We start from the raw sequence: 26835 nt of genomic DNA, 5'->3' as shown, positions 1-26835 counted from the left end.
GGTGCGCCTTGGGGCGAAGACCCTCTTTAGGGACTCCATACAATGCTCAGCTCGCCCGCCAGCAGCCGCTGCAGCCCAGGGGCGCTCCTGGCTGATGTCTGGTTGAATGGAAAGCGGCCCAACCCTCCGCCTTCCACCTCTTCTTCTCCCCACGCTGACACCCGGGCCTCAAACTTCAACCAAAGCCCGTGCCCTTTTCAATTAAACCCCCTCGATCCAAACCAGCCATTCTTTTATGTCCTCCGCGGCGGCCCATTGTCTGGCGTAATAGGTTTGAAGATTTGACAGCTGGGCGCACACAGATTTGATTCAAACTCGGTCTACCCGAGAGAGATGAACTTGGACATCAGCAAAGATCCCAAATAAAGCCCTGAGCCGTCGGACGCCCACCCAGTACTGCAGCTGGCTCCCAGACCCGGTCTCTGGACCCAGTGTAGACTTTGGTGCACCGAGCGCCCCCCGGCGTGCAGGAAGGGGAGCGTGTGTCCGGGATGTGGGGCGGGAGGCGAGCTGCACGAACCAGCGGTCCCAGGGGTTGGGGCGAAGGGCTGTGTACATGTTGGGATTTTTTTTTTTTTTTTAATTTACTCTCGAAACAGCCAAGATGGAGGTCAGCTTATAAATTTCCTAAAGCCAGGTCTCGCCGGGTTTAAATGCAGTGGGCTAGGGGCTCTGCTTTTGTCTCCTTGCCGGAGCCCCAGGAGAGAGGTAGAGACTGCGTGTGCATGCGTGCCTGTGAGTGTGGCTGTGCGCGCTGGCGTGGACGAACGGGTGGGCGCATCCCGGGATCGCCGCTCCGGCGTCCTGGGTCTGAGTGTGTCTTCAACGTACCAAGTCTTGAATCACAGCCACTAGTGACGTGAGGGGAAAACTTTGTGTTCAGAAGAAGGATCTGGCTCGATTGCCCTAAGAAGAAAGAGCCCTTGTGCGTTGTGCCCTTCTATGTGTGTGTGTGTGTGAGTGTGTGTGTGTGTGAGAGAGAGAGAGAGAGAGAGAGAGAGAGAGAGAGAGAGAGAGAGAGAGAGGGAGAGAGTCTGGTAGTACCCGCGCCGGCTGCAGAACGCTGCGTGTCCTGTGCGCGCGTGCGGGTCCAGGCGCGGGTCCCACCGCAAGTGAGCGTGTGCAGCTGCGGCGACCGGGCGGGCAAGCTTCGGAGGGGGCTGGCGTTGCGGGGCGAGGGGAGCAGGAGCAGGCCGAGGGTCCGCTGGCTAGAAGAAATCTGGCCTCGGAACACGCCATCCCCGAGCCGCTTCCAATAACCACTAACATCCCTAACGAGCGTCAGAGCCTGAAGCTCTGCTCGGAAATCATCCTGACCCAACTCGGCCTTCGGAGCTCTCAAAGATTACCGCATCTTTTTTTCCCTAGCGCTGAGAAAGTGAGCCGGGAAAGGGAAGGAGGGGGCGGGGACACCATCCCCCCCCCGAAAGAATAAATAAATAAACAAACTGGCTACTCCCCGCAGCTGGACGCGGTCGGTTGAGTCCAGGTTGGTGGCATTTGGAGAGAGTTTTTTCGTTCTGTTTGGGAACCCATGGCCGCTTCCCGTCCCTCATCCCCACTCCTACTTCCCTCTCCCCCTGCCACCTCTTTCGGTTTTGCAGGCGTCTCCCAACTTTGGGGCCCGGGGGGGCGCTCGTGGCTACGGGCGGCACCTGCCGGGACCCGCGGGGACTGTAGGCCGGCGCGCTTGCCCAGGGTGGGGGTGCGGAAGCTCCCCGAGTCCCGGGCACTGGGCGAGGGTGTGAGAGGCGCGGATGCCCATGAGGGAGCCTAGGACGCACGGAGGGTAGGGGCGCACCAACCGGGTTTCAGCCCCAGTCCGGACATCGATTGACACTGGCTTGGCGGCCTCGGGAAGGAGACGAGTCCCGGGGAGGGTGGGGTAGCCACAGGGGCTAGCGATTGGCGATCTGGGTGGGGAGGATTGACGGCTGAGGGAGCTCACTGGCGGGCGCGAAGAGGGGGAGGCCAACTTCCCAGGAAAGGGGGCTCTTTCGGCGCCAGGGCTGGCTGGGGAGCTACCGCGGCCGCCACTGAGGGCTCGGACTCCAGGCAGCCGCTGGCTTCGTTCACCGCGCTCGGAAAGTACCGTTTATTTATTCGCTTGCGTTCAGCCTCTCGGGTTTCAGAGATAGACACCCCCGGGGACTTTAGGAACCCTCTTCAGACCTCTCCAGCCCTCATCCTCATCCCCGTGTCAACGGCCCCTGGAATACACGCACATGCACCCCGACCCGGGTGGGGGTGGGTTCTCACCCCGGCGTTGGAAAGTCCCCAAAGGCGGGAATGGGGGAGGGGAGAGGGGCGGTGGGGGAAGTCTCCGGCGCTCTCGGCTCTCCTCTCAAAGCGCGCTCTCCCTTCCAGGTTGGGTCGGACCTGAACCCCTAAAAGCGGAACCGCTTCCCGCCCGCGCGCCGGCCGCCCTCCCGGAGCTGAGTCGCCCGCGGCGGTGGCGGCGCCAGACCCGGAGTTTCCTCTTTCACTGGATGGAGCTGAACTTTGGGCGGCCAGAGCAGCACAGCTGTCCGGGGATCGCTGCTTGCTGAGCTCCCTCCGCAAGATCCAGCGGCGGCTCAGGATTTTTTTGGTGGGGCGGGGACCAGCCGCGCGCCGGCACCATGTTCCTGGCGACCCTGTACTTCGCGCTGCCGCTCCTGGGTAAGTCGAGGCCCGCCGCGGGCTTTCTTACTCGCTGAGTCTTTTATAGGGTCGCTTGCAGCAGTCCACCCCGGCCCCCGCACCAAAATTGGGGTGCAGGTGCGGTGGATGTCGGAGGAAGAAGTTTCCTTTTGGGGAAGGGGATTGCGAATCCCCGGAGTAGGGAGGCGGTGGCGGCGCGGCGCTGCCCGAAGCTTTTCGGGCTTGGTTTTGATTTCCTGTGGTTTTTTAATGACCCAGCTCGGCGGGGGACTAAGGAGCCCTCCAGCCCAGGGCCTTGCACCCCCAGCGAGTGCCCGGGAGCTTGTGGAGCCGCGGCTGGCAGGTGGAGTTGGGGAGCATTGGGGCCGGGAGAGCAAACTTGGAAGAGAAAACTTTTCCCCGAGTAGCTTGTGGGCGCTCCCCGCCCGGCCGACCGCTGACCACTGCTGGCCTGCTCTACGCCCGGCGCGCCGGGTTCCCAGTCCGCCGCCGTGCTTCTACTAGGAAAGCCCCTGAGTTTTAGCCGGGCGGAGCGGGTGGCTGGAGCCGGGGGTGGCCCGGGAGTCCGGGTAGTCGCTCGGGCCAGGATGCCCCGGGGCGGAGGGCAGGCATGCGCGGTGGGCAGCACAGGCTCTGGAGCAAACCCTTAAAGCCCGTGGGCTGAGCCTGCGCCACTTTTCCCTGCGGGCCGGGGAGGAGGGGAGAGGAGCTGGAGTTCCAGGGGGCGGGAAAATGGACTCCCGGATGGTCGAAAGGTGGACCTGCTCCCTGAGCAGGGCGTTCCCGCGGGCTGGTCGAGCCTCCCGGACCTGGGCGCGCGCCCTCGCCCGAAGCACGGAAGTCCCGGGTCCCCGCCCGCGGCACTCAAGCTCCCTCCCCTCCACCCCGCAGACTTGCTCCAGTCGGCCGAGGTGAGCGGCGGAGACCGCCTGGACTGCGTGAAAGCCAGTGATCAGTGCCTGAAGGAGCAGAGCTGCAGCACCAAGTACCGCACGCTGAGGCAGTGCGTGGCGGGCAAGGAGACCAACTTCAGCCTGGCATCCGGTCTCGAGGCCAAGGATGAGTGCCGCAGCGCCATGGAAGCCCTGAAGCAGAAGTCGCTCTACAACTGCCGCTGCAAGCGGGGTATGAAGAAGGAGAAGAACTGCCTGCGCATTTACTGGAGCATGTACCAGAGCCTGCAGGGTACGCGCGGAACCTCCCCAGCCCACCCCGCGTCCTTCCCAGTAGGCAAGCGGGCCCCTTCGTCCCCGGGCCAGCTGATCTCATTCTTCACTCACTTCTCCTCAGCTGCGTAATGAGGACCTTTCATTGGCCCCCAGGGACAATGGCAGCTGGTGTTTGTTGAGCTGACCAGCATTGTTGGGCCTGGTTGTTGGAAAACTCAGGAGGAGGTGGGGGGGGGGGGTGGACACCCCGGGACCCCGCTGACCTCTCTGAAACCTGGTCAGAGCATGGGAGGAGAATCCCCCTAAAGGCCCCCGAGGAAGCCACAAGTTCTTTCCAAGGAGAGCCAGCCTGAGGCTTTCGCTGGCCTCAATAATAATAGGAATGCTTGCCCCTGCCCCTGCATCTGATCTGGACTTTCCCCCTGTCCCGTGTCCTTTAACCTGCTCTTACATAAGATAAAGAATTCTGAAAGGTTCAGGAGAATCCATTCTATCTTCACCCCATCAAACGTGATCAGAGGCAGATGTGTGGAAAACCATTTGTACCATTTGCCATAATCTTAGATTAGCGGAGGCTTGAACCAGCTGGTGTGGTTCAACCTTGGTTACCACGGAAGTAGCTCAGGGAGAGAAGGATCCACTTGTCCCACCATCCAGTCCAATGGGAATGTTTTGGTCCTTGTAAGCCAGAGGTGGCTCATGTTTGTAAACCTAACACAAACACTTTGTGTGTTCATTCTCGACTGAGACTCACACTGGAGATTTGTATTAGACAGATGTGACCTGTCAGCTGCCACTTCCTCCAGAGTCTATCAATGGAAGTCTCTTTCAGAGGGGCTGGTTAATAGCCATGGTACCTGCTTTCCAACTGTATGCCAGGTTTTGGGAGCAAGCAGAAATGTGGGTCTCTCCTGGGTCACCTTTCTTCTATTGGCTCCTGAAGGCAAGGAGGGCTTGTGACGTCACCGGCTCTTTCCTCTCTGATTTCTGTTCCTTTGCAAAGAGTGGGAGAGTTTTCTGGCAAGATTGGGCTGAGTTGTTCTCCAGTGTTTTCATGGCACTCTGGGGAGAACAAGGATAACAAAGGCAGAGAGAATGAAAAGAAACTGTAGCCAAAGAGATGCATTTAAAATCAAAGTTTCAGCGTCTTTTTGTTACACAATCATAACATAATTAGAATTCAGATTCAGCAGCAAAAACCTGCTTGAAATATATCTGTTTTTCAGATCTGAGCCCAATCTTTCTGTTGTTTTTAGGAAATGATCTGCTGGAGGATTCCCCATATGAACCAGTTAACAGCAGATTGTCAGATATATTCCGGGTGGTCCCATTCATATCAGGTAAGCAGATTATACTTCCACTCCGATGCCTTTGTGTGCTTGAATTCCTTGGCTTGCATTCTCTTTGGCTCTCAGAGAGCATATAAGTAGATAGTTGAATGGCACAGTGTTTCTGGGAAATTAGGAACAGGATGATGATAATGAAGAGGCAGAATGCCTAGAGATGATTGTATGACTTGAAAGTAATTCTAAATGAAGTAATGTGGTGTGGTGGTTTGGTAGAGGTTCGAGGGAGGTGACTTGGTGGAGTATTTTTTTTTTTTTTTTTTCTTTTTCAAGTGAAAATATGATTGGCCAGCTCTTGCAGAGGGAGTGCCATTTCTGTCTGTAGGTGGCAATCCTATTCTCTTCTTGCTCCATACCTTCATGGTGCCTCCCTGGAAATGGAATCTGTTCAGATTATGCCACTTACTTTACAAGAGGCCTGAAGATAATCTTAGATTGTTGAAAATTTTGGGATGAATTCATTTGTCTGCCTTTGATTTAAAAGATTAAGCTCTGCCATTTGTTACCAATTCTTTTGCTTCTATTTTTTCCTGAGCAAGTGTGTGCATTTATAAGAGAATGTACTCCTGCCCCAACAGCCCTTTTAAATGTAGTCTCACTTCCCATGGTTTGTTTTGTCTCTCTTTGCAGTTCTCTGGGTGGTTTGGAAATGAACTTAGTTTTAGAATTAAGATTTTCATAACATCTGCATTCAGAGAGCCCATAAATAAGCAAGGCAGTAATTTATCTTTATGACATACAGATTTCAGACTAATGTCTTTATTTACAGTTTAGACATTTTCTCAAGTATATATAGCCACCACAAATTATACATCTCTCAGTGGTTAAACGTGATGATTAATGTTGAATTTGATTCTATGAGATTATGGTTTGTAACTGTTGAGAGTGTTCTGGTGTTCTAAATGTTTTTACATTTTTTGTTTGCTCGTTTTTTTTTTTTTTTTTTCAGAAAAGCCACAGAATCAAGGGGTTGTGTAAATACTGATATTTTATTTGGGTGTATTATATATGCATTCATCCATTCACCAAACATCCATTGAGCACCTACTATGTTCTAGCTATCATGGTTTTGGCAGTGAGCCGGTCATCACTCTTGCCCTCATGAATCTTAGAGGTAGGCAGCAACTGACATTTATTAAGCCCTTATTATTTGCCAAGAACACTTTTAAGAGTGTTATATCATTAATTTGTGTAATCATCAAATGCTTCTTAGGTATTATTTCCATTTTATAGATGATTAAGTTGAGGCATAGTGAAGTTAGGAAACCATCCCCGAATCATAAGGCTTAAATGGTAGAACCAGAATTGAAACCCAGATTTGTTAGATTCTAAGCTTTTGTAACATCTACCCTTTGCTACTCAGAGTGTGGTTCTTAGACCAGCATCATTGCCATTGCCAGGGAATTCATTAAAAATACAGGATTTCATTTTAACTACTGAATCAGAATACACAATTTAACAAGATCTCTGGGCTGGGTGCTTCATATGCACATGAAGCTTGAGAAGCACTCCTCTACATTATTCTGTCTTTTCCTTCAGAGGAAGTATGTGTGTGTGTGTGTGTGTGTGTGTGTGTGTGTCTGTTTCGGCATAAGATATAAGGATGCAAGTTTAGTATAAGAGGAATTCAAATGTTTCCCTGAGTAATGCCGATAATTTCCACTCCATGTCACTTCTAGTGCTTTCTCTCCCCTTGATCCAGCCAGGACAGTGGTTTAAGCAGTGGAGAGGAGATGTACTGACAAACATTTGTGACCACCTAAGCTCTCCTGGGAGCAGTTCTGTAGAAAGTATGATGGGGTGTGGCCAATGGGGTGCCAGAGGCAAACCTGACCTTCATCCTGCTTTTGAGGGACAATGCCTCTTGCCTACTGCCTGCCCTGTGGACTCCTCAGTCTTTGTATTGATGCCTGGAAGGGAATGAATCTCTCTGTGGTCATTGACAAGTGAGAAAGCAGGCAAGGAAAAAGGGTTTTAATTTCAGAATTTCTATGAGCAATGGGGTTTTTGATTTTTTTTTTTTTTTGAGACAGAGTCTTACTCTGTCACCCAGGGCCCAGGCTAGAGTGCAGTGGCATGATCTTGGAGCACTGCTACCTCTGCCTCCCGGGTGCAAGTGATTTTCCTGCCTCAGTCTCCAGAGTAGCTGGGATTACACGCGTCTGCCAATGCCTACTTAATTTTTGTATTTTTAGTAGAGACATACATGTCACCATCTTGGCCAGGCTGGTCTTGAACACCTGACCTCAAGTGATCTGCCTGCTTCTGCCTCCCAAAGTGCTGGGATTATAGGTGTGAACCACTGCACCTTGCTAAAATGGGTTTTTTATTGTTTTTTTAAAAAAACTTTTTTTAAAGACAGTGTCTTGATCTGTTGCCCAGGCTAGAGTGCAAGGGCCTGATCACAGCTCACTGTTGCCTTGAACTCTTGGGCTCAAACTATCCTCCTACCTTAGTCTCCTGAGTAGCTGGGACTACTGAGTCACTACACTGGCTAGCAATGGAGTTTTTTTTTTTTTTTTTTTTTTTTGAGATGGGGTCTCACTCTGTCACCAGGCTGGAGTGCAGTCGTGTGATCTTGGCTTACTGCAGCCTCTGCCTCCCGGGTTCAAGCAATTCTCCTGCCTCAGCCTCCCAAGTAGCTGGGACTACAGGCGCACGCCACCACACCCAGCTAATTTTTGTATTTTTTAGTAGAGATGGGGTTTCATCATGCTGGCCGGTCTCAATCTCTTGACCTCGTGATCCACCCACCTCAGCCTCCCAAAGTGCTGGGATTACAGGCATGAGCCACTGCGACTGGCCCAATGGAGTTTTTACACTCATTTTCCCTCTCAGAGTAGCTCTTTCATTGGTATAATGAGGCAATCGGAGTAAATAATCTGTAGTCCTAACAGTCCATGGATCTGAGGAAAGGTTGGGCTCATCTCTAGAATTCCTCCACAGTGCCCCTATATCACCTTCTCCATCCTTGCTATCATTTCTATTCTTAAAGAGGCCTTGCCATTCTCAGATACCACTGGTTTGTCTGAATTTATGAGTATTGGACCACCTTCTGCACTGGCCAAGTTTCACTTATGCATTCCTTGGATTCCGTTCTCAGGCCAGGTTTCTTTTCATAGCAAGTCTGATCTGGAGTTTGTGAGCCCTGTCCTACCTAGAACCCAAAAAATCATGAATTGGCCAGAGCCAGAAAGACCTTGTCTAGAGGTCCATTTTCTTTCTTTTTTTTTTTTGAGACGGAGCTTCGCTCTCATTACCCAGGCTGGAGTACAATGGCGCGATCTCGGCTCACCGCAACCTCCGCCTCCTGGATTCAGGCAATTCTCCTGCCTCAGCCTCCCGAGTAGCTGGGATTACAGGCACGTGCCACCATGCCCAGCTAACTTTTTTCTATTTTTTTTAGTAGAGACGGGGTTTCATCATGTTGACCAGGATGGTCTCGATCTCTTGACCTTGTGATCCACCCGCCTCGGCCTCTGAAAGTGCTGGGATTACAGGCGTGAGCCACCGCGCCCGGCCTAGAGCTCCATTTTCTATCTCAAGGGCATTGGCTTTAGGTTCCAGCACTAATGAGCTTTGACTTCTGACAGTGACTGTGTTCCTTGAGTGGGATAGTAAAGCCAAATGGAGTCTTGAGGGGCTTTAAGTTGTTGAATAATGCATATTATCCAGTTTGGCCTTTGTAGGATGGAAAAGGATGGAGGAACGAGATGATAAATGTTGCTTTTCATGGTTTGAATCTGAACTTTCCAGAACATCTCTTCTGTCTTGAAAATGTATCTGAGGAAACCAGGACAGCATTGTCTCTGCTTTTCACAGATGTGGTAGCAATCAGTTTCCATATTTGGATTTCTCTGCCCAACATGAAGAGCATGTTTATCCACATACATTAAGGGTGAGCTGTATCTTCCCACTGAACAAGACATGTTTGACATTCTTGTGTTTCCATTTTCCTTGGATTCCTCAAACCCACAGTCATTTTAGCTGTTGTTTGCTTGCTAACCACATAAAAGGCCTTGCTGAGGTATTATCAGTGGCCCTTTGGGAAAAAGGAGGAGAACAAAAATAAGGTGGAATGTAAAAACCATCCTCTCTGTTTTGAAGCTTGAACTGCAGAAGGGAAACCAAGTAGCCAAGTCAGGAGAGTATTGTGGAGGAAGAGTGGAGGGCTGCTCTCCAGAAACCTGAGAGCGGAAGCTTTTGGCCCCTGAGGCACGATTAAGGGCTTGAGGAGGTGCGTTTCCTGTGGGGTGAGGCTAGTGTGGTTTTAGGGGCCTGGAACATGAAGTGAGCAGGACACACAGGAAAAAGTGAGCCAGTGCAAGAGCATGTCTGAAGAGGGACGGGAACACAGAAGAGTGTCCTGGGATCCTGGAGGGCAGAGCTGTGTGGGCGCTCAGTGGCTCAGAGGCGGAAGCCTGCATGCACATTGCACTGTTTCCCATCTGCGTCTCTCCCAGCCAAGCTCTCTGCTCTTGCACCTCTGTTCTGCCCCCACTTTTCTTCCTCAGAAAAGTTCAAGACACAGCAAGAAGTAAATAGAGATTTGAAAGAATGATGAACCTGTTGGCAATTTATTTATTTTTTTAAATTCTTTGGAGGATAGAGCAAAGCAATGAGAAATTTTGAAAATACAGTAAGTGCCAAGAAAAGCCAGAGGATGGGAATCAAAGGGAGGTTAGAAGCACCTCTTCAGCAGCAAGGTTCAAAACTATTGATTGGGAGACTGGACTTTTGTAGAGAAGTAAGAAGATGCTGGGCCTTCCTTAAAATACAGTCACAGTTGATATTGCATGCAAGAATCAAGTGGATAGATTGTAAGGAAAGAGTAATGTTAGATTTTGAACATCCTGATTTGCTGAAAGAAAACGTCCCAGCTTCTGGCTCTCATCATCTTCTTACCAAGTCTTAGGAGTGGCTTTGACCTTTCTGGGAAGCCTGAGGATCTCCAGATTGGTTCTCAAGTAATTGGAAGTGGTTTGCTCCAGGGTGAGATATGCCTAAACTCTCCTTTGAATCTTGCTCCTTTTTTTTCTTGAGTGATTCTGTGAATAATTAGCCATAGTTTAGCATTTCTGTTATATATGTTATTATTTTTAAAAAAATTATTACAAAGTTTACATGTTGGAGAAGAGCCTTGTAACATCACCTGCTTTCTTGTATGGTTACGACAAGAGAGAAAGCCTTGTAAATACCAGCTGTTAGGGGTTGTGGTGGTCCTTTCCTTGCCACTCAGCTCTCATTCTGGTGTTGCTATATTTGAGAACCACCATTAGTTCCTGTTATCTACTCTGGCATATGGTAAACTCCTTAGCAGGCCATTGAGGGCCCTGCTCTCCATCTTGAAGTCCCATACCCCCTCTCCACTCAAGCTCACCGAGCCAAACCATTCCCCAAGTATTTCATGTGCCTTCGTTTTCCTGTGCCTTTGCATGTGGCCTTGCCTTTACTTGGAAAGTTTCTATCCATTCTTCAAGACCAAGATCAAATTTTACCTCTGAAGGCCTTTGCTGGAATTCCCCCAAATAGGCACTTCCTTCCACTCAGGACTCCCTCATGCTCTGTTGTGCTCTTGCCTTTATGGTAGCCATTAATCACAGCATATTGAGAGGACTTATTTATGTGTCTGTCTTTCCCCCTGGAAAGTCGGAGACTTGCTTGTTATGCTGGGTGTCAACTCAGCACCAAGCAGTCTTCTTCATCCTGAGCCGGCATTCTGTCAATCACGAGTGGTTGAATGTTAGAGAAGAAGGCTCCCTAGAGATGTAGTCCAGCACTCTGTTTTATAGACTTGAAGCTCAAAGAGGGAGGGCATTGGACAGGGTCACAGTGCTTGAGGGTAGGCGTGGGTTCCTTTGCCAGGACGTGGCACTGGTGTAGGGGGAGCCCGTGTTGGCTCCTTTCTGTCTGCATACTCTCTGGACCAGCCGCATTCATTCTGGAGACCTCAGCCACCACTTACATCAATGGCTCAGAGCCTTCCTTCCTACTGCAGCCTCTCTTGAGCACTAAATCAGCATATTCAGCTGAGTACTGGATGACTCCATCTGGCGGTATCTCAGATAACTCAAATTCAGCATGTCCAGATGGATCTCATCATCTCTTCTTTGCTCCTTACACCCTCTCCTCCTGGATTTCCAGTTTTATTTAATAGCATTATTGACTACCTAGTGATCTGCACTATAAACTGTGGAGTCATCTCCATCCCTTCCACCGTCCTTACTCCACCAGCTAGCCCCATCACCAAGTCCTGCTGAAACTACCTGCTGTCTTTTGAATTGCTCTCCTCTTTCCACACCATGGATGTAACTGTCTTATCTCTCACTTCACCTTTGGCTGGGTTTTCCAACTGACCTCACTAACTTCTCCCAGTCCAACCTGACCTCCTCATTCCCAGGTCTTGCACAACTTAGTGATTTCCAGGAACAATCTGGCTTCAGTCTTCCTTCATTCTCTTACTAACTGGCTTTTGAACTTGCCCCAGCCACCATGTATCATAGACAAGACAGGCTGAGGAGCTACTATTCTACCAGCACTCTGGGCAGCTTTATCCCTCCATACCTTTGCATGTGCTGGTGCTGGGAGAAAGAACACATGCTCTGGAGTTCCGCCAACACCAACCTGAATGAATGAATCTGGCTCTGCCACTACCTCATCTTGAGCTCACTGTGCCTTGGGTTCCATGGGTGTAAAATGGGATGATGATAATGTCTACTTGATAGGTTCTTGTGGATTAAAGACACTATTTGTAAAATATCCAGTATAGTACCTGAAACACACTTGATCCTCAATAAATCTCAGTCCTTTTTAAAGCTACCTAAGGTGATGTTAGCTGTTGGCTTGCTCCTAACTCAAGACTGGGACTCTTTTCAGCAGACCACATTGCCCCATCAGAGAATGATGAGTCAATGTCTTGCAAAGGGTAGCAAACCCAAGCCTTCAGGAAGGCTGCTTATAAACTACCTTGAACAAGCAATGAAAAATCTATCCTCTATCCAAAAGACCTAGAAAAAGTCCTGTCTCTTAATCACCTGTCCTGAGACTTAGCTACCCTATGGGGAAGGTCCTCCTTATTCCTGCACCCAGTCTCTCCTTTTCTCTGGGAACCCTGACCATATGCTCTGTGGTTGGAAGTAAGTTGGTGGCAGCTGGTGATCACCTGGGGTGGGAGCTTTTCCTGTGCTTAAGGATTCTTGTGATCAGCCTTCTCTTCCAAGCTTGGCTGATTCCTATTCTTCTAAGCTCTACCCATAAATCTTTCCAGTGCTCCTCATAGCGGCAAGAATTACTGCTCCCTGAGAAGGGCATGTCTTAAACCTGGGAGATGCTTCTGTCTGCAAAGGCTCTGCTAAGTACACTTACATTTCACTGTCACAGACCACTACTTTTGGTTCTTATTCTCTCCCTCTCCTGCCCCTCAGCAATCCATTTTTATTGTAAAATAATAGGAAATTGCAAACAGGTAAAAAAAGGAAAAGAAATTTCTATCACCCAGAGTCCTATCACCCCAAAATAACCGCTGTAAACATGCTAATAGGAGACTTTTTTGGTATTTCCTATATGTGTAAATATACACAGATGTATATGTATGTGCATGCATACATGTATGTTTTTTATAAAAATGGTGTCATAATCTACATCTACTCTCTGATTACCTGCTTGATTATCTGAAGAACCTGTGTCTTTCTGTCTCACTGACCACTTCCTAAAGGCATGATTTTATTATTTAGATTAAATGTCAACCTCAAGAAGGTTCATTAATAAAGCAGTAGGACATGCTAGTATCTGTACACTTGTGGCAAAGACCCAAATGTTCCAGTGAAGGCTGTGAAGGTACAGACAGTTCAACATTTTGCATAGAGTTACTGTAGGTCCTCTTACCAGAAGAAGGGAGATAAAACATCAGTGAGTGACAGGTAATTGCATGAACTGGAGATTGTTACAAGGTGCAAATTATTTATAGCCAATATGTCTGTCCTCATTCCTTCTCCTTAGTCCTCTGAAGTATTTCTTTTTGCCATCTCTTAATTTTTCTGCTGTCGGAGCTTGTTCTTTCCAAGTGATGTCTTTTTTGTTTTTTGTTCTCTGGGACATAGTAGCAAATTGTCAGTAGGAGGTATCAAATTGAGGCTTGTTTGGTGAAAGAGTATGGGTCCAGGAGTCAGGAGATCTGTGTTCTGCTTCTAGCATCTTTTACCCCTAACTAGCTGGGTGACCGCAGGCCAGTGTCTGTGGGTCCTGAGAGTCATCTGCTACTTTTGTTGTTTGAGGGCAGTGGCCTAGGGTGATCTTTAACATATTAGGTTGGTGCAAAAGTAATTGCTGCATTTACCATTACTTTTAATATTTTTCTTCCTTTTTGAAGGTCCTGTATATGGAATCTTGTAAACTTGTGATCTTGGCATATGTCTTTCATGTTAATAACCTATAAAGTATGATTTATTCAATGTATACCTTACTTTGAACTAGAATGTATTTAAGGCATCTTATTTGAATACATGGAAGAAGGTAAAGTACAAAAGAACATAAGTCACTGGAGAAAACGGGAAAAGAGAAAATGAGAGTGGGAAAGAGGAAATGAAGCCAGGAGTGAGCTCAGGAGACAAATGCATGCTATAAGATTATGTTTCAATAAATTAAATGATCGGTAGTGCTGCGCTTGTTTCACAAAGGGATAAATAAAACCGCTGGATCTTTGGATGCAGTAGGACTTTTGGAGGTCATTCTAGCCCTGCCCCTTTATTTTACTGATAAGAAAGCAGAATTCCATAAATTGTTAGGACAATGGAGCATAAATTGTCTAGGACAGTGATGATACATGAAATGAGGTATGCATTTGTTTTTAAATGGGTATTTGAAACTCTCCATATCCTGGGATTTCCCCACCTCAGTTCAGTTGTCTTTCACCTGTTTAAATCAAATCTTTATCCTTAGGATTCCACACTTTTTGTTTCTTTGTTTCTTTTAGCATGAGAGCCACAGACATTGACTAGCTAAGGAGGTAGCTGTCCATTGTTTTGGAACAAGCGTTAATTAATAGGCCTCTGGCAACAAGAACTAGTGGCTGGAATGTTAATTTTCTTATTTCTTGGCACCCTTCATGGTTGTCTGTAAGGAAAAGTGAGAAATTATTTGTTGCTTTAAGCCCTCTCAGCCCTCAAATTTTTTTAAAAAAATCATCTTTCATTCAGAATTTTTTGTTAAAGGAGCTAACCACTTCCTGTAATTTTAGAGACTCAACTAGCTGGGTCAGTGATGGAAAACGAATGAGTAATTTGCATAAGGAGCTAATTTATTATGTCTCCTGGGCATTTCTTTCATCTCTCTTTCCAGTCTAATTAATGTTCTAAGAGGGTCTATCACCATATCAGAAATTAGGGGTGAAAACAGCTATTGTTAACCTTTATTATTACGATTTTTTTATCTTCTGTGATCTTTTAACCATTTTCTTTTCATGTCCAGGATTTACATAGACAGGGCTGTGGGGTGTATGGAGAAATCGTAGGGGTGTGCTCTTTTACAATCTTTCTTCAAATAGTAGGCTGTTGTAAAAATAAAAATGACTCAGGTTAGCTCTCCAGCCACAGGAGGATTTACAAAGCATGTGGAAGAGTGCAGCCATGGGGGCAGAATTGTTTCTAAATACAAGCTCTCAAAAACATCTTTATAGACACATGTACAGACACACAGACATACATATACTTGTGTATCTGCCTGCTCATATGGGCATGTTTTTATAGTGTGTTTTAAGTGTGGATATGTAAGTAAGGATATTTTGCCTTAAAAAAGATCTTCCTTGACATGTGTTTCAGTTGGTCCTGGCTATGACAAAGGCAGCTGTGTGTGCAAGTGTCACACAGCTGAGGAAAGGCAAGAGAACAAGCAATTTCTTCGAAAATCAATTGCAATTTACTCCTACTAAATTGGTCGAGGGTCCGCCCCATCCACGCATTAGCATGTGACAGACTTTTAATCATTTGGTCAAGTGGCCTATTTTTGGTCAAACCGCAGTTCCCTTTGGAACTCTGCCCACTCCCAGAACTGTGTATTCTCCTCATTGAATCCTCAGTCTCTTTTAAAGGGGAGGTGAGTGAGGGGAGAGGATTCCTGCTGGGCAACTCCCTACCCTGTGTCCCCTTCCCCTGCTGAGTGTCCTGCACTAAGCTGCCTGTTCACAGACTTGCTTTCTTCTGGTCCCCCACCATGCTAAAAGGTACTTATCGTGCCCTCTGATTTCTGAGGAGGAAAGCTGGGCTCAGAGAGGTTGAGTAAGTTTCTTAAGGCCACACAGCTGATACCTGGAAGAGTTCAGATCCACATCTTGTTCCTGTGACTCCAAAACCTGTGCTCTTTCTACTGTTAAGTGATGAAATTTTAAGCACAAACCAGGATCCTTAATTCCCAGCTTTCTCCTTGGTCTTCCATCCTAAAACACTGTTTGACAAAGGGCCTTTAAAGTTGCAATATACACCACTACCTATTATTTTAATATTTGGGCCTGCATTCTGATGGGTTCTTAATTGACAACCAGAATCCAGAACACGCGTGCTATTAAAACCGTTCCTGCGGAACTGCAGAAATATTAACCACAGCAACAATTTCTGGATTGTATCTTTTTTCATTTCAGTGTGAGCTGGAAGGCTTCTAAAGTGGAGCAGAATGCCTAGGGCCATTTTTTGTCATGTTGTCGTATAAATAGCATTACACAGTGGTTAAAAAAAGGAATACATAGTTTAGTCCTGCTTTAAGGTGACCTAATGTGCTATTCATTTGTCTTCCACCATGCTGGTGCCACTTCCCTCCGGTCCCTGTGAACTGTGGAAGGAGCACCACGCCAGCTGTGATTTCTGTTGCCCTTTGCACATGATTGTTTTGTGTAGAGTTAATAATGTATGAAAATAAGTATTGATTGCATTCTTTGTGGGAATAGGCCAGCAGGTTTCTTAAAGCCCATGCTTATGAAATGTTTCATTGATCTTTGTTACTATGAGTTTTGAATAAAACACTTGATGAAGAAGATACTAGGGGATTCCTGAATTCCGGAGAGTTCTCAATGGAACCACTATATTCTTCTAAGCTTGGGAATGGCAAGTGGCATTTGAATGGGAAAAGGAGTGACCACGCTGAACATAGTCCCAATTTGAAATGGTTGCCCTCCCCATGATACTTAAAGAGAAGTGAAAATAATAGAGCAGCTGTGAGTTGCAGAGAGCTAGGTGTTTTATGTGTCATAACTTGCTTAAGCCTTGTTCAATAGAGGTACTCTTAGCCCCACTGGGTTGATGGATAAGGGAACTGGGGCTCAAATGAGAAACTTGTCTTGAGGACAACACACCTAAGTGGTGGTGGAGCCAGGATTCTCAACCAGGAAGCCTGGCTTCAGAACTCAGGCAGCAGGTTCCATTTGCATATATATAACATGCACGGAAGAAGTATCCCATGAAAGTGAAGTGCACGAACTGCATAAAGGATTATTAGATATTTTTTACTGAGTATATGTATGTGGCTATATGATGTATATCATATATATAACATATTTAACATTACATATATATGTTACATATATTGATACTCATTTTGCAATGAAGAGAAGAAGAGATAAGTTTTTATAGTCTATCAGTTTTCAGTTTTTCAGTATGATAGAATTTCATTTCTGCCAAATTCATTCATCAGATATTTATTAGGAACTTACTATGAGCACAGTGGGAGGCCCAGGTGATTCAGAGGTAAATAGGAATTGTCCTCTAAGAATTCCCTTTTTTGCTTTAGGATGAATATACACAAGAGAAATTATGGTGAATAAGTAGGGCGCTGTAGAAAGCTCAAATGCAGTCCTAAGGTGGGAATAACGTACTGGGTAGAATTGTGGGTCAGAGTAGCCTTGCAAAAGGGGACTTTTAAGCTGGGATTCATGGAATGGATAGGAGTTTGCTGAGTACAGCTGACTGGGGAGAGCATTCTAGGCAGAGGCAACAGCCTGGGCAAAGGCATAGTGTGTCTGGGTTATCGATGGCTGGAGCAGCAGGTATGAGGAGTGGTGTGAGGAGAGCTGGGCAGAGAGGCAGGTTTGTCACACTCAGGAGCTTCACTTTTGTCATAGTAGAAGATGGGGAAGAAAGATGGCTAATTTGTCTTAGCATTGCTGAAATTTTTAGATAGAATCGCATGAAATTGCCATTTTAGTAGGTCAACATGGTAGAATAGCAACGATTTCAGACAGTTCAACTTAATAGAGTTTTGTGTCATAAAAGCACACAGAGGAGCTCTGGATGCTTCTAGACCAGAGAAGGACATAAGACCTGCTGTGAGTGAGTAACCCCTCATCACAGAAGGTACCTTCTGGGAAAACAAAAAACGAAGCTAGGAGCACTGTGCTATTAGCCTCAGCTCTGGGTAGAAATGGAGCAAGAACATGTGTGGGTCAAGTTCAAGCTCTTTCCTTCCAGATGTACCTTCTTGAGGAGAAAGCATGCACAGGCTCAGAAGGCAAAGGCCAAGTGCACAGAGCCCACCAGGGCAGGTGTCCCTGAGGCTGGCTGACTGCGTCTCTCTGGGTGGTCCTGGGAAGGTATGTGTGTGTGTGGGAGGGGGTGGAGGGGTATAGGTAAACAGAAAGACAGCAGAGTAGACAGGGGCCAGCAGGAAGCTATGCAGAAAGCTGGGTCATCCTGAAGGGCCTTGGCTGCTAGGAGGCATTTTGGCTTGTGACAGGAGAAAGGCGGTCTCTGACAACTGTTCATTGGGACCCCTGTGGATGCTGAGTGGCGTGGCCGGTGATAGGAGACCTCCCCTGGTGGGCAGTGGACAGTCTGCTTCCCTGAGAGGATGGCTCCCCATCTGCCTTTCTGCAGGACCTGAGCCCCAACCCCAGCACTGCCCTTCGTCTTGGGCTCCGGGTGGACTTCTGCTCTCTCCCTGAAGGGCGGTGGCTCAGGTGTGAGTGCTTGGCTCCCTAGGTAGTGCTGCCTCCTGCCTGGGAGGGATGGTTCTGTCCAGCCTTTCTTAGACCTCTGGAACCCTGCTGGGTAGCACCTGCTTGGAGGACCTGAGGTATGAGCTTGTTTCTTCATTTATTTTGTATTTGCCACTTTCTTCCTCTGACTCCCTAGTCTTCTGCTGTTTTCTGTGCCAAATTCTCAACTTGATTCAGAACATTTCGCAAGAGAATGTCTGAATGAAAACTCAAAGGTTCTAAGTGAAGAGAGTTGTGATCACTGAAAGCAGAGCCCACTCACCCCAGGGAGCACCTACTTGAGGGGAGAGGATGGGGAGGAAGGGAGGGAGGGCCGGGAGTGCCTATGCAGCTCATAGAGCTGGCTCCTAAGAAGATACTGACCCTTCTCTGTGTGTCCTACCCTGCACCCAGGCTGTGCTCTGACTTTGTTTTAATGACATCAGTGGAGCTGAGATGGGGAGAGGTGGTGCTGCCCTTTTCAGCTGCTGGTGATCTCTGGGAGGAAGGGCAACATGTTCCTAGGGTAGGACCTACCGGGCGGACCCTCTGCATTCGTTCCAGAGATTGGGCTGGGAACCGGGAGGAGCAGGGGATGAGGTCCTGATGATTCCAGAAAATATATGCGCTGAAGAATAGCACAGTGGCAAGGAGCAAAAGCCTTGGAGTTAAGCACACCCAAGTTTGAATTCCATGTTCCAGCCCTTAGTAGCTGTGAGACCACAGGTAAATAGTTACTTACAACGTTCTAGGTCCTGTATGTGTAAATGGGGCTAATAATAGTATCCAGTTCATAGGGTTGCTAGAAGTAACACTTAAAGAATGTTTCATGAATTTTTGGCACTCCTGAACTGTGCAGGAAACAGGGGTGGGTGGGTAGGTGACTGCCAGCACCTTCCTTTTCTATGCATTCTCGCTGTCTTTCTCCTCCTCCCTCAATTTATTAGCATGAAACAGGAATAGTAGATGATTTGAGTGCACGCAGATCTCTTCTGCTCTGAAAAGAAAAGAAACACCAATAACCATACCCGAAATTACGATTACCAGTCAGTCCAAAACATTGATTTTTCTACTCTACAAATAAGCAGTAACTCAGGATTTTTGCAAACTTACTGTGCACCAGGGAATGTGCTAGCTGCTGGGGAGATGGTGGTGAGCCAGAACGTGCAGAGCAGAGTGCAATCCCTTGTAAAGGGAGGGGGAAGGAGAGAGGAAGAGAATGAGGATGCAGGAAGGAAAGTTCTGGAAGGGGATGGCAGAGACCAGAATGCAGGGATGTGGGGAGTGGATTCCAGTTGAGCTAACACACATCAGTGGACAAGGAAAGAGCATGTGCTTAGTCAACACAGAAAATTAATACTGAATATCCTAGCCCTGTGTTGAGTGGATATGTACACAGGGGAAACCTGGAGTTTTTTTTCCTGATGATTCTCAAGAATATTTTAAAAATGCAATGTTTGCAAACAAAGTAGAAGCAGTTGAAGCATTGTTTTTTATTAGCAGTAGAAAGTTCACTGGCTATGGATATCTTTTCCTTCTTGCTTTCCAAATTGTAATTTTAAAAGATGAGGCATTTCATATTCAAGAGTTTCCTTTGTCTGAAATAAATTATTCATTTCTACTCAGTTTCAGAAACAATGAACATAATACTTAATGCATCACAATTAAACGGGTGTAGCTTCATATAAAATTATGTTCTGTGCATTTTGGTGGCAAACAGAGCAGCATATCCTATATCTTGTCGACATGTGTTCCTCATAAGCAAAATATAAAGAAGCCGAAGCCCAGAAATGTGTTTTCTTTCCTCTCGCTGTGGAGGAGGGGTAACGTTAGACCTAGGCAGCCTTGTTTTTGACATTCCACAGCTGTCGGTGGCTTTGTCAGTCTGCAGAGAAAGTGAACTTACTGCAAGTATCTTGTGCATGGGGTCAGGCGAAGGTCAGAATTCTTGAGCACCATGCATTTATCTCAGTCCCCTTTGTCTGGGTTTGAGATCCCTCTAGAATCCTCTCATGGAAGGGCATTGCCTGGAAATGACTTCCTTTGGGGTTTGGTGGCAGCTGTTTTTTGTTGTTCTTGTTTGTTTTTTTTTTAATGTTGACTGGTTGGTTGTGTGGAGGTTTTCTGAGGATCTGGCCCTGAGGTATTCCTCCTGTGACAAGGTTCCTCCTTAGGAAAATAGGCATTGCCAGCAAGGATCAAGATTTCCATGGATGTCCTCTTCAGGCTTGAAGATTTAGCGGTAGCGGTTTCCAGGAGCATTTTTTGGGTTGCCTCTGACTCAAGTCCCAGCCATGAGGTCAGAGTCAAAGCTGGCTGTGGTTGCCAAAGAGCAGTTGTCAAAGAACATTAATTGTGAAATGTCTGCTGCGTGCCCATCAATAGGGTAGGAGGTGCTTACTTTCTATTTTATTTTTATTTATTTATTTTTTTGTAGAGTCAGGGTCTCACTATGTTGCCCAGGATGGTCTCAAACTACTGGTTTAAGCAGTCCTTTTGCCTGGGCCTCTCAAAGTGCTGGGATTACAGGCATGAGCAGCCGTGCCTAACCAGGAGATGCTTTCATAGGCTTTTTTTTTGAGACGGAGTTTTGCTCTTGTTACCCAGGCTGGAGTGCAATGGCGCAATCTTGGCTCACCGCAACCTCCGCCTCCTGGGTTCAGGCAATTCTCCTGCCTCAGCCTCCTGAGTAGCTGGGATTACAGGCACGCGCCACCACGCCCAGCTAATTTTTTGTATTTTTATTAGAGACGGGGTTTAACCATGTTGACCAGGATGGTCTCGATCTCTTGAGCTTGTGATCCACCCGCCTCGGCCTCCCAAAGGGCTGGGATTACAGGCATGAGCCACTGCACCTGGCTTTACATAAGAGGAAACCAAACCTCAGAGAAGTTAAGTGACCTGCCTAGGGCCACACAGCTAGTTGGTGTCAAATCCTGGATTCAAGCCAAGTTTGTCCAGCTGCACAGGCCTAGCCCCTTGCAAGCTATCCCCCTTATTGCCTTCTGGATTGTCAACAAAAGTAGCTAGATGCAAGATAGATCCTCAGCACTGGTCTAAGCACTGGTTTATATATGAACAGAAAAAAACTACGTGTTTCTTATTTTAGAGAGGCTTAGGAAGAAGGCCCTAGACTTCACCAGAAGTTTTCCTGGAGGCCTCCTTGTCTCCTTGACCCTGGTTTCTTTTCTTCTTCTTCTTCCCTTTTTTTTTTTTTTTTGGTGAGACAGAATCTTACTTTGTTGCCCAGGCTGCAGTGTGGTGGTATGATCTCGGCTCACTGCATCCTCTGCTCCCAGGTTCATGCGATTCTCCTGCCTTAGCCTCCCGAGTAGCTGGGATTACAGGTGTTTGCCACCACGCCGGGCTAATTTTTGTATTTTTAGTAGACGGGGTTTGACCCTATTGACCAAGCCGGTTTTGAAATCCTGACCTCAAATGATCCACCGATCTTGGCTTCCTAAAATGCTGGGATTACAGGTGTGAGCAACCCTGACTGGCCTTGACCCTGGTTTCTATCTGGTGCCTGTCTTGGCTGACTGGACTCCCTGCAGAGCCCTCCAGGGATCCTGGTGCTCTGCGCTTCCACCTGGGTGCCCATGACCTGCAGTTCTGCAGTTTCTGTGGCGTCTCTTGATCTGGTGTTTCCTATATGGCAGAGGCCCCCTGGGAACTGGTGGATGAATTCTGATTTTTACGCGGCCCTCCTTTAGAATAGGTCCATCCAACTGCGAGCTGGGTAGTCCCACCTGGATGTACTGGCCATAACTCAAACATGATCTATATTGAACTTGCCTTCTTTTTTAAACCCGTGGACTGAGGAAGAGACATACCAGAATCTTAGGGAGATATTTTTAAATTTCGGGGGAGAGCAGCGCTAATGTAGAAAGGATGTAAATTTGGAGTCAGACTAAGTGTGCATCCTGACTTCATCCTTTCATAACTCAGGCAAGTTGTTTAATACCTCGAAGCCTCAGTTCCCTGATTTGTAAAATGTAGACAGTCTCTGCTCTGCGGTGTCATTGTGAGGACTGGATCTGTTGTGAGACAGCATGTTGAGGCCTATCACCCAGTCACGGTGATAGAAGTTCTTACAGACAAGAATGTTCACTGGCCTTGAGACATTGTCCAGCACCCGGGAAGGGCAGGTAGTCCTTGTGCTGGTCCTTCCTGCTTTCCAGGGTGTGAGGCTGCATTTCAGACTTCGTGGCTGCTCCCCAGAGATCACTCAGTACATTCGTGCTGGGCACCCTGAGATGCATGACCACGGATAGCATGGTTTGCCTGTAAGACAAAGCAGCCCCGCCATGCTGTAGGTGCCAGCTGTATACCTCACTTGGTATCATCTGCAGCCTTGACTTAGGATTACTACATTTCCCCACACTTTCCTGCAGCCTGGCTGAGCTGACGCAGTTGCACCTGAGCGTAGGGGCAGCCATTGACCTGTTCCACCACGTCCTTGCCCTTCATGAAGAGAAGGTTCAGTTGACGTAGATAGAAATAGCCTCTCAGAAATGGCTCTTATGCAGATCCGGCTTGCTGCTTGTATTGTGGGGGAGCCTTGGAGGCTGAGGGAAGGCAAGTGCTTGTGGGTTCCTAGGCAGAGTGAGTACCCTGCTTTGAATGTAGAATTTTCCTATTAACAGGAGAACAAAACAGCTTTTTAGATAAGCACTCTGACGTGGGCCAGAAATGCCCAGCAAATATTTGCCCTAGATGTAAAACACTCAGAAAGTCAAATGTTGTTTAGAGAACCCTAAAATAGAAAATTTATACTCAGGGTTTTATATTTGGTAATTGTTAAAAAAAAAATAACCTATTGTTGTCTGTGTCCTCTAAGCTGGCTTTTATAACGTGGGATGACGACAAAGCCTCCCCTGCCCGCCCTTCTGCCCATTTCTGCTCCTCTGCCCTCACTTGGTCAGCCTCATGTCTGCATTCCCAGACCCTTCTCAGACGTGTACTCCTCTGCCCATCCAGCTGACTGGTGTGTTTTGCTTGGTAAGCCCTGATAGTGGGCCTGGCACCATCTTACCTGCTTTTCCTCTTGAATGGGATGATGGAATTGGCAGATTTGCCACCACACCAGCTCCCAGGAGTAAAGGAACTCTACTGGCTGAAGTGTTTAAACTCCTGGAGGGCTGATATTCTTTGTATGTGTCAGACACCTGAGTTAGTCTCCAAATGTCCCATTATACATTTTTTTGCTAGACCCTTCTGTTCTTCTCTGGCAAAGCAGAGTGTTTGGACCATCCCAGTGGTTCTAATATGGCAACCTCACACATTTTGTACATCAGTGTCTCATGGGGGAGGTGTATGATATTCTGAGACACCCACTCCCACCCTTACCCCAGATGTGCCGTTTTGGGTGAAAACTGCTGTGCTATGGTGGATGATTTCCCCGGGAACTTCTGACTCTGACCTGCCTTGTGCTCTTCGGAGCTTGGTCAAGGATCTTTGGATGACTTCTTCCTTCAGACCATCAACAAATGTCTACCGAGCCAACTTTTGTGGGCTGAACATTGTGCTATGGTCCTGGGGACATGGGCATGGACAGGACAGATGAGGATCCTGAACTCATGAAACTTGTCTAGTAGAGGAGATGTACGAATTAAAATGCACATGTTTTGATGGCAGTCAGTACTCTGAAGAAGAACACTGACCAGTATGATAGGAAGCAGAGGGGAGAAGGGAACCCCTTCACACGTGGAAGTCAGAATGCGCCTCTCTAAAGAGGTGACTTTGAGCTGGGACCTAAATGACAGGGTGAACTAGCCATTCTGAGCACCTGCTGAAGAGCATTATGGCAGAGCTGCAAGGACCCCAGGTGGTCCAAGCCTGGTACATTTCCCAGAAACAGTGGGGCTAGGGAGGTGGGAGCCTGGTTCCTTTTTACCAGTAATTATCTCCTTCTTCTGCCCTGGGCAAGGGGCCAGCAGTGGGATCAGACTACCACCAGGGCTCAGGAGGGAGCTATGGCCAGGGATCCTGAGAACACCAGGCAGCTTCAGGGCTATGGAACCTGTTCATTGGGTGGTAGGACTTCTGTCTATACCCAGAAAAGAATCTGTGGCTGTGTTTCACTATCCTAGAATTCTGAGACATGAGCAAAACAGCTGCCTGAACCAGAGACTTCGTGCTTGAGTGGGACTTGGAGGGGCCAGCTTTGCCCTGTTGCACTTCAGATGTACTCTTTGAAAATGTATTTCTTAAATTACAGCTTTCCTCTAGTGCTGGGCCTATGTTTTTTATCGATTTATCTCATGCTTTTAAAAAGATAACACAGGAAGATAATTATAGAATATTGATGTTGAAAGAGTCTTTTGTGATCATCAAGTTCATCATCAAGTCCTTACTTGATGGATGGATAACAGAATTAAAGACCAGAATGGTTGAGAGCTGTGCTAGGAGACAAAATGGGCCTGGAGTGGGGACCCAGCATGCTGTGTCCTCTCTCCTCAGTTGACATATTTAGCATCCACATAGGACAGGCCTCAACAATGGCGACGCCCCAGAAGATGAAGGTTCAATCCATGCATCTCTACTATCTTGGGAGAAATTCTTAAAGAATCAGGTTCTTTCCCACTTTTCTGGCATCATCGGGCCCCATTCCCCATGAAGGGTCATAGATATGAAGACACTCTGCCTTTCTCCTGCCTGGCACACACATCCCACTTGGTCTGCCTTGAAGCCTTTGCTCTTGCCTTCCCTGTCATCTGGAATGTTCTCCATGATCTTCACTTACCTGGCTCCTTCTTGTCATTTTCAACCCAGAGGTCTTCCATAAAAAGAAGACCACTTTGCTAAATATCACTCCCTCCTCATTCATTCTTTATTACATTTTCCTGTTTCATTATCTGCACAGACCCTACCACTGTCATCAGCTATTTTGTAGATTTACTTGTGTCATGTGTCTGTTTTTTTTTTTTAACTAAAAACGTTAGTTTGTGTACAAGCAAGGACCCCATCTAACTTGTTCAATTCTCTGCACTTGGGTAGTTGTCTCAAGAAAACTATGTAGTAGGCGCTGAGTAGATATTTGTTGAATATGTGAATGAATGAATGAACACATACATAGTAAGTGGGACTAGGTAGGTAGAAGATGCTTACTAAATAGCTATTTGGTGCCCAGCACTTAGTTGAAGCAGGGCAGAGGTGTACTGGTCATGACATGAGGGAGCCTATGGTCTTGCCAGGGAGGTGCACCTGTCAGGAGCCTTTCTTTCATGAATGAAAGAAAACTCACCTCAAGCAGACTTGGATCATAAAGAGAATTTGCCAGCACTTAGGACTTATCAGAAGGCCAGAAGTAGGACAGGATTCTGGTAAATTGTTGTCACCAGGACCATGCCTCCTGGACCTCCAGTTCTTGGATGTGCTCTTTGTGTTGGGGCATCATCTGCAGTGCCAACAGGGTACCTCCCAACAGCACCACGTTCGTCCCTTGTCTTCAATAGTAGGCCCAAGCAATTGCACGCCTCACAGTCTCACATACACCATCCTGGACTCAGCACTTGGCTGTAGAATGGTGACCAAAGACACTCTGCCTTTCTCCTCCCTACCACACACATCCTGCTTGCTCTGCCTCGAAGCCTTTGCTCTCACCGTCCCTATTGTCTAGAATGATCTTCATGATCTTCACTTACGTGGTTCCTCTTTGTCATTTTCAACCCAGTATACTAGACCCAAGTATTTTTATAGTGCCTTCTGTGGGCCAAAGTCAGATTGGACCCTGTCCACCTGGAACTTATAGTCTAGCAGAGAGGAGAGACAGAAATACATAGAAAACCCAAGTATAAAAAGTGATCCCAAGGAGAAACAGGTGGTGCTCAGAGCACCGGCGATGAGGCTCAGGGTGGGAAGAATGTTCCAGCAAAGGAAAAAACAAGGTTGTGTGGGGCGAGGGAGCAGGCCAGAGAGCCAGTGTGAAATGAGACCAGACGTGTCATTGTGAGCTGGTTAGGAACTGGGGGAAGGAGTGGGGCCATGTGGCAGCCCAGGGGCTGGCCTGCAGACTCAGCCTGGATGCCTAAATCTTGGAATTCACCGTGTCAGGAACTGCAGGGCGTGCGTGGTGTTCTCAGTGCATTGTCGTCATTGTCACATTTGAGAAGGACCAAATACACCCATCTGGGGAAAAGAGGCCCCTGGACCATTAGTGCTGGTATGCTAGAGATTTAATTCGCTGGCTTTTCAAACAGATCCCATTCTCTTAGGCCAGCCCTTTCATCACCCCCACCAGCCTCAACTGTGAACAGGGGGTATGGACTTATTATTAGGCTTACAGGAGCTGACACCTGCCAAAATACTTTGCAAACTCCATAGCTCAAAAACAAGTCACTTTTGGTTGTTTTGATTTTCCTTCAACTGTGGGAAGAGATTGGATTCCAGACAATTGGAAACAATGAGCCCCTAGCACTTTGGAACTAGGAGGAGCCTGAGGGAACTTCTGGTGAAACTGCAGAAGGTGAGTTGTGACTCCTGGTGGGGCCTGTCGGAAATTTGAGGTTGTCTGGAGATCAGCCACTTCTCCTCCCCAGAGCATCCCCTTTAGTGCCACTTGAGGCTCCGGGGAAAAGAACAGTGCTTCCCTTCCCACCTGATTGCAGCGAGCCTGGCATGGTGAAGGTACAGCTCAGGTCTAGTGGGTGTAGGCCACTATGAGACTTGACCCAGCCTCATAGCAAGTGACAGGCAAAGCCCCGTGAGCCTGTGATCTCCA

The 26835-nt window shown here is 47.5% G+C and overlaps 1 protein-coding gene across 6 annotated transcripts in view; it reads left to right on the top strand.

The window, feature by feature from the left end:
* The first annotated feature begins 1028 nt into the window (after nt 1–1028).
* Nucleotides 1029–26835, top strand: part of GFRA1 (GDNF family receptor alpha 1) — a 234978-nt gene continuing 209171 nt past the window's right edge. For 2 of the 6 annotated variants that reach the window (XM_002756616.6, XM_009010334.5), the window contains exons 1-4: nt 1029–1489; nt 2368–2661; nt 3535–3828; nt 5069–5152. In XM_002756616.6, coding sequence (XP_002756662.3) covers nt 2622–2661; nt 3535–3828; nt 5069–5152 — 418 coding nt within the window. In that variant the 5' untranslated portion in view covers nt 1029–1489; nt 2368–2621. Of the gene's footprint in view, nt 1490–1720; nt 2089–2367; nt 2662–3534; nt 3829–5068; nt 5153–26835 lie in introns of those variants that run through there. The other 4 variants (XM_035269210.3, XM_035269207.3, XM_035269209.3 and 1 more) reach the window with 2 other exon arrangements.

This window comes from Callithrix jacchus, chromosome 12, assembly GCF_049354715.1.
Source record: "Callithrix jacchus isolate 240 chromosome 12, calJac240_pri, whole genome shotgun sequence".
NCBI classification, from domain to species: Eukaryota; Metazoa; Chordata; class Mammalia; order Primates; family Cebidae; genus Callithrix; species Callithrix jacchus.
This window is presented reverse-complemented; position numbering and strand designations above follow the sequence as displayed.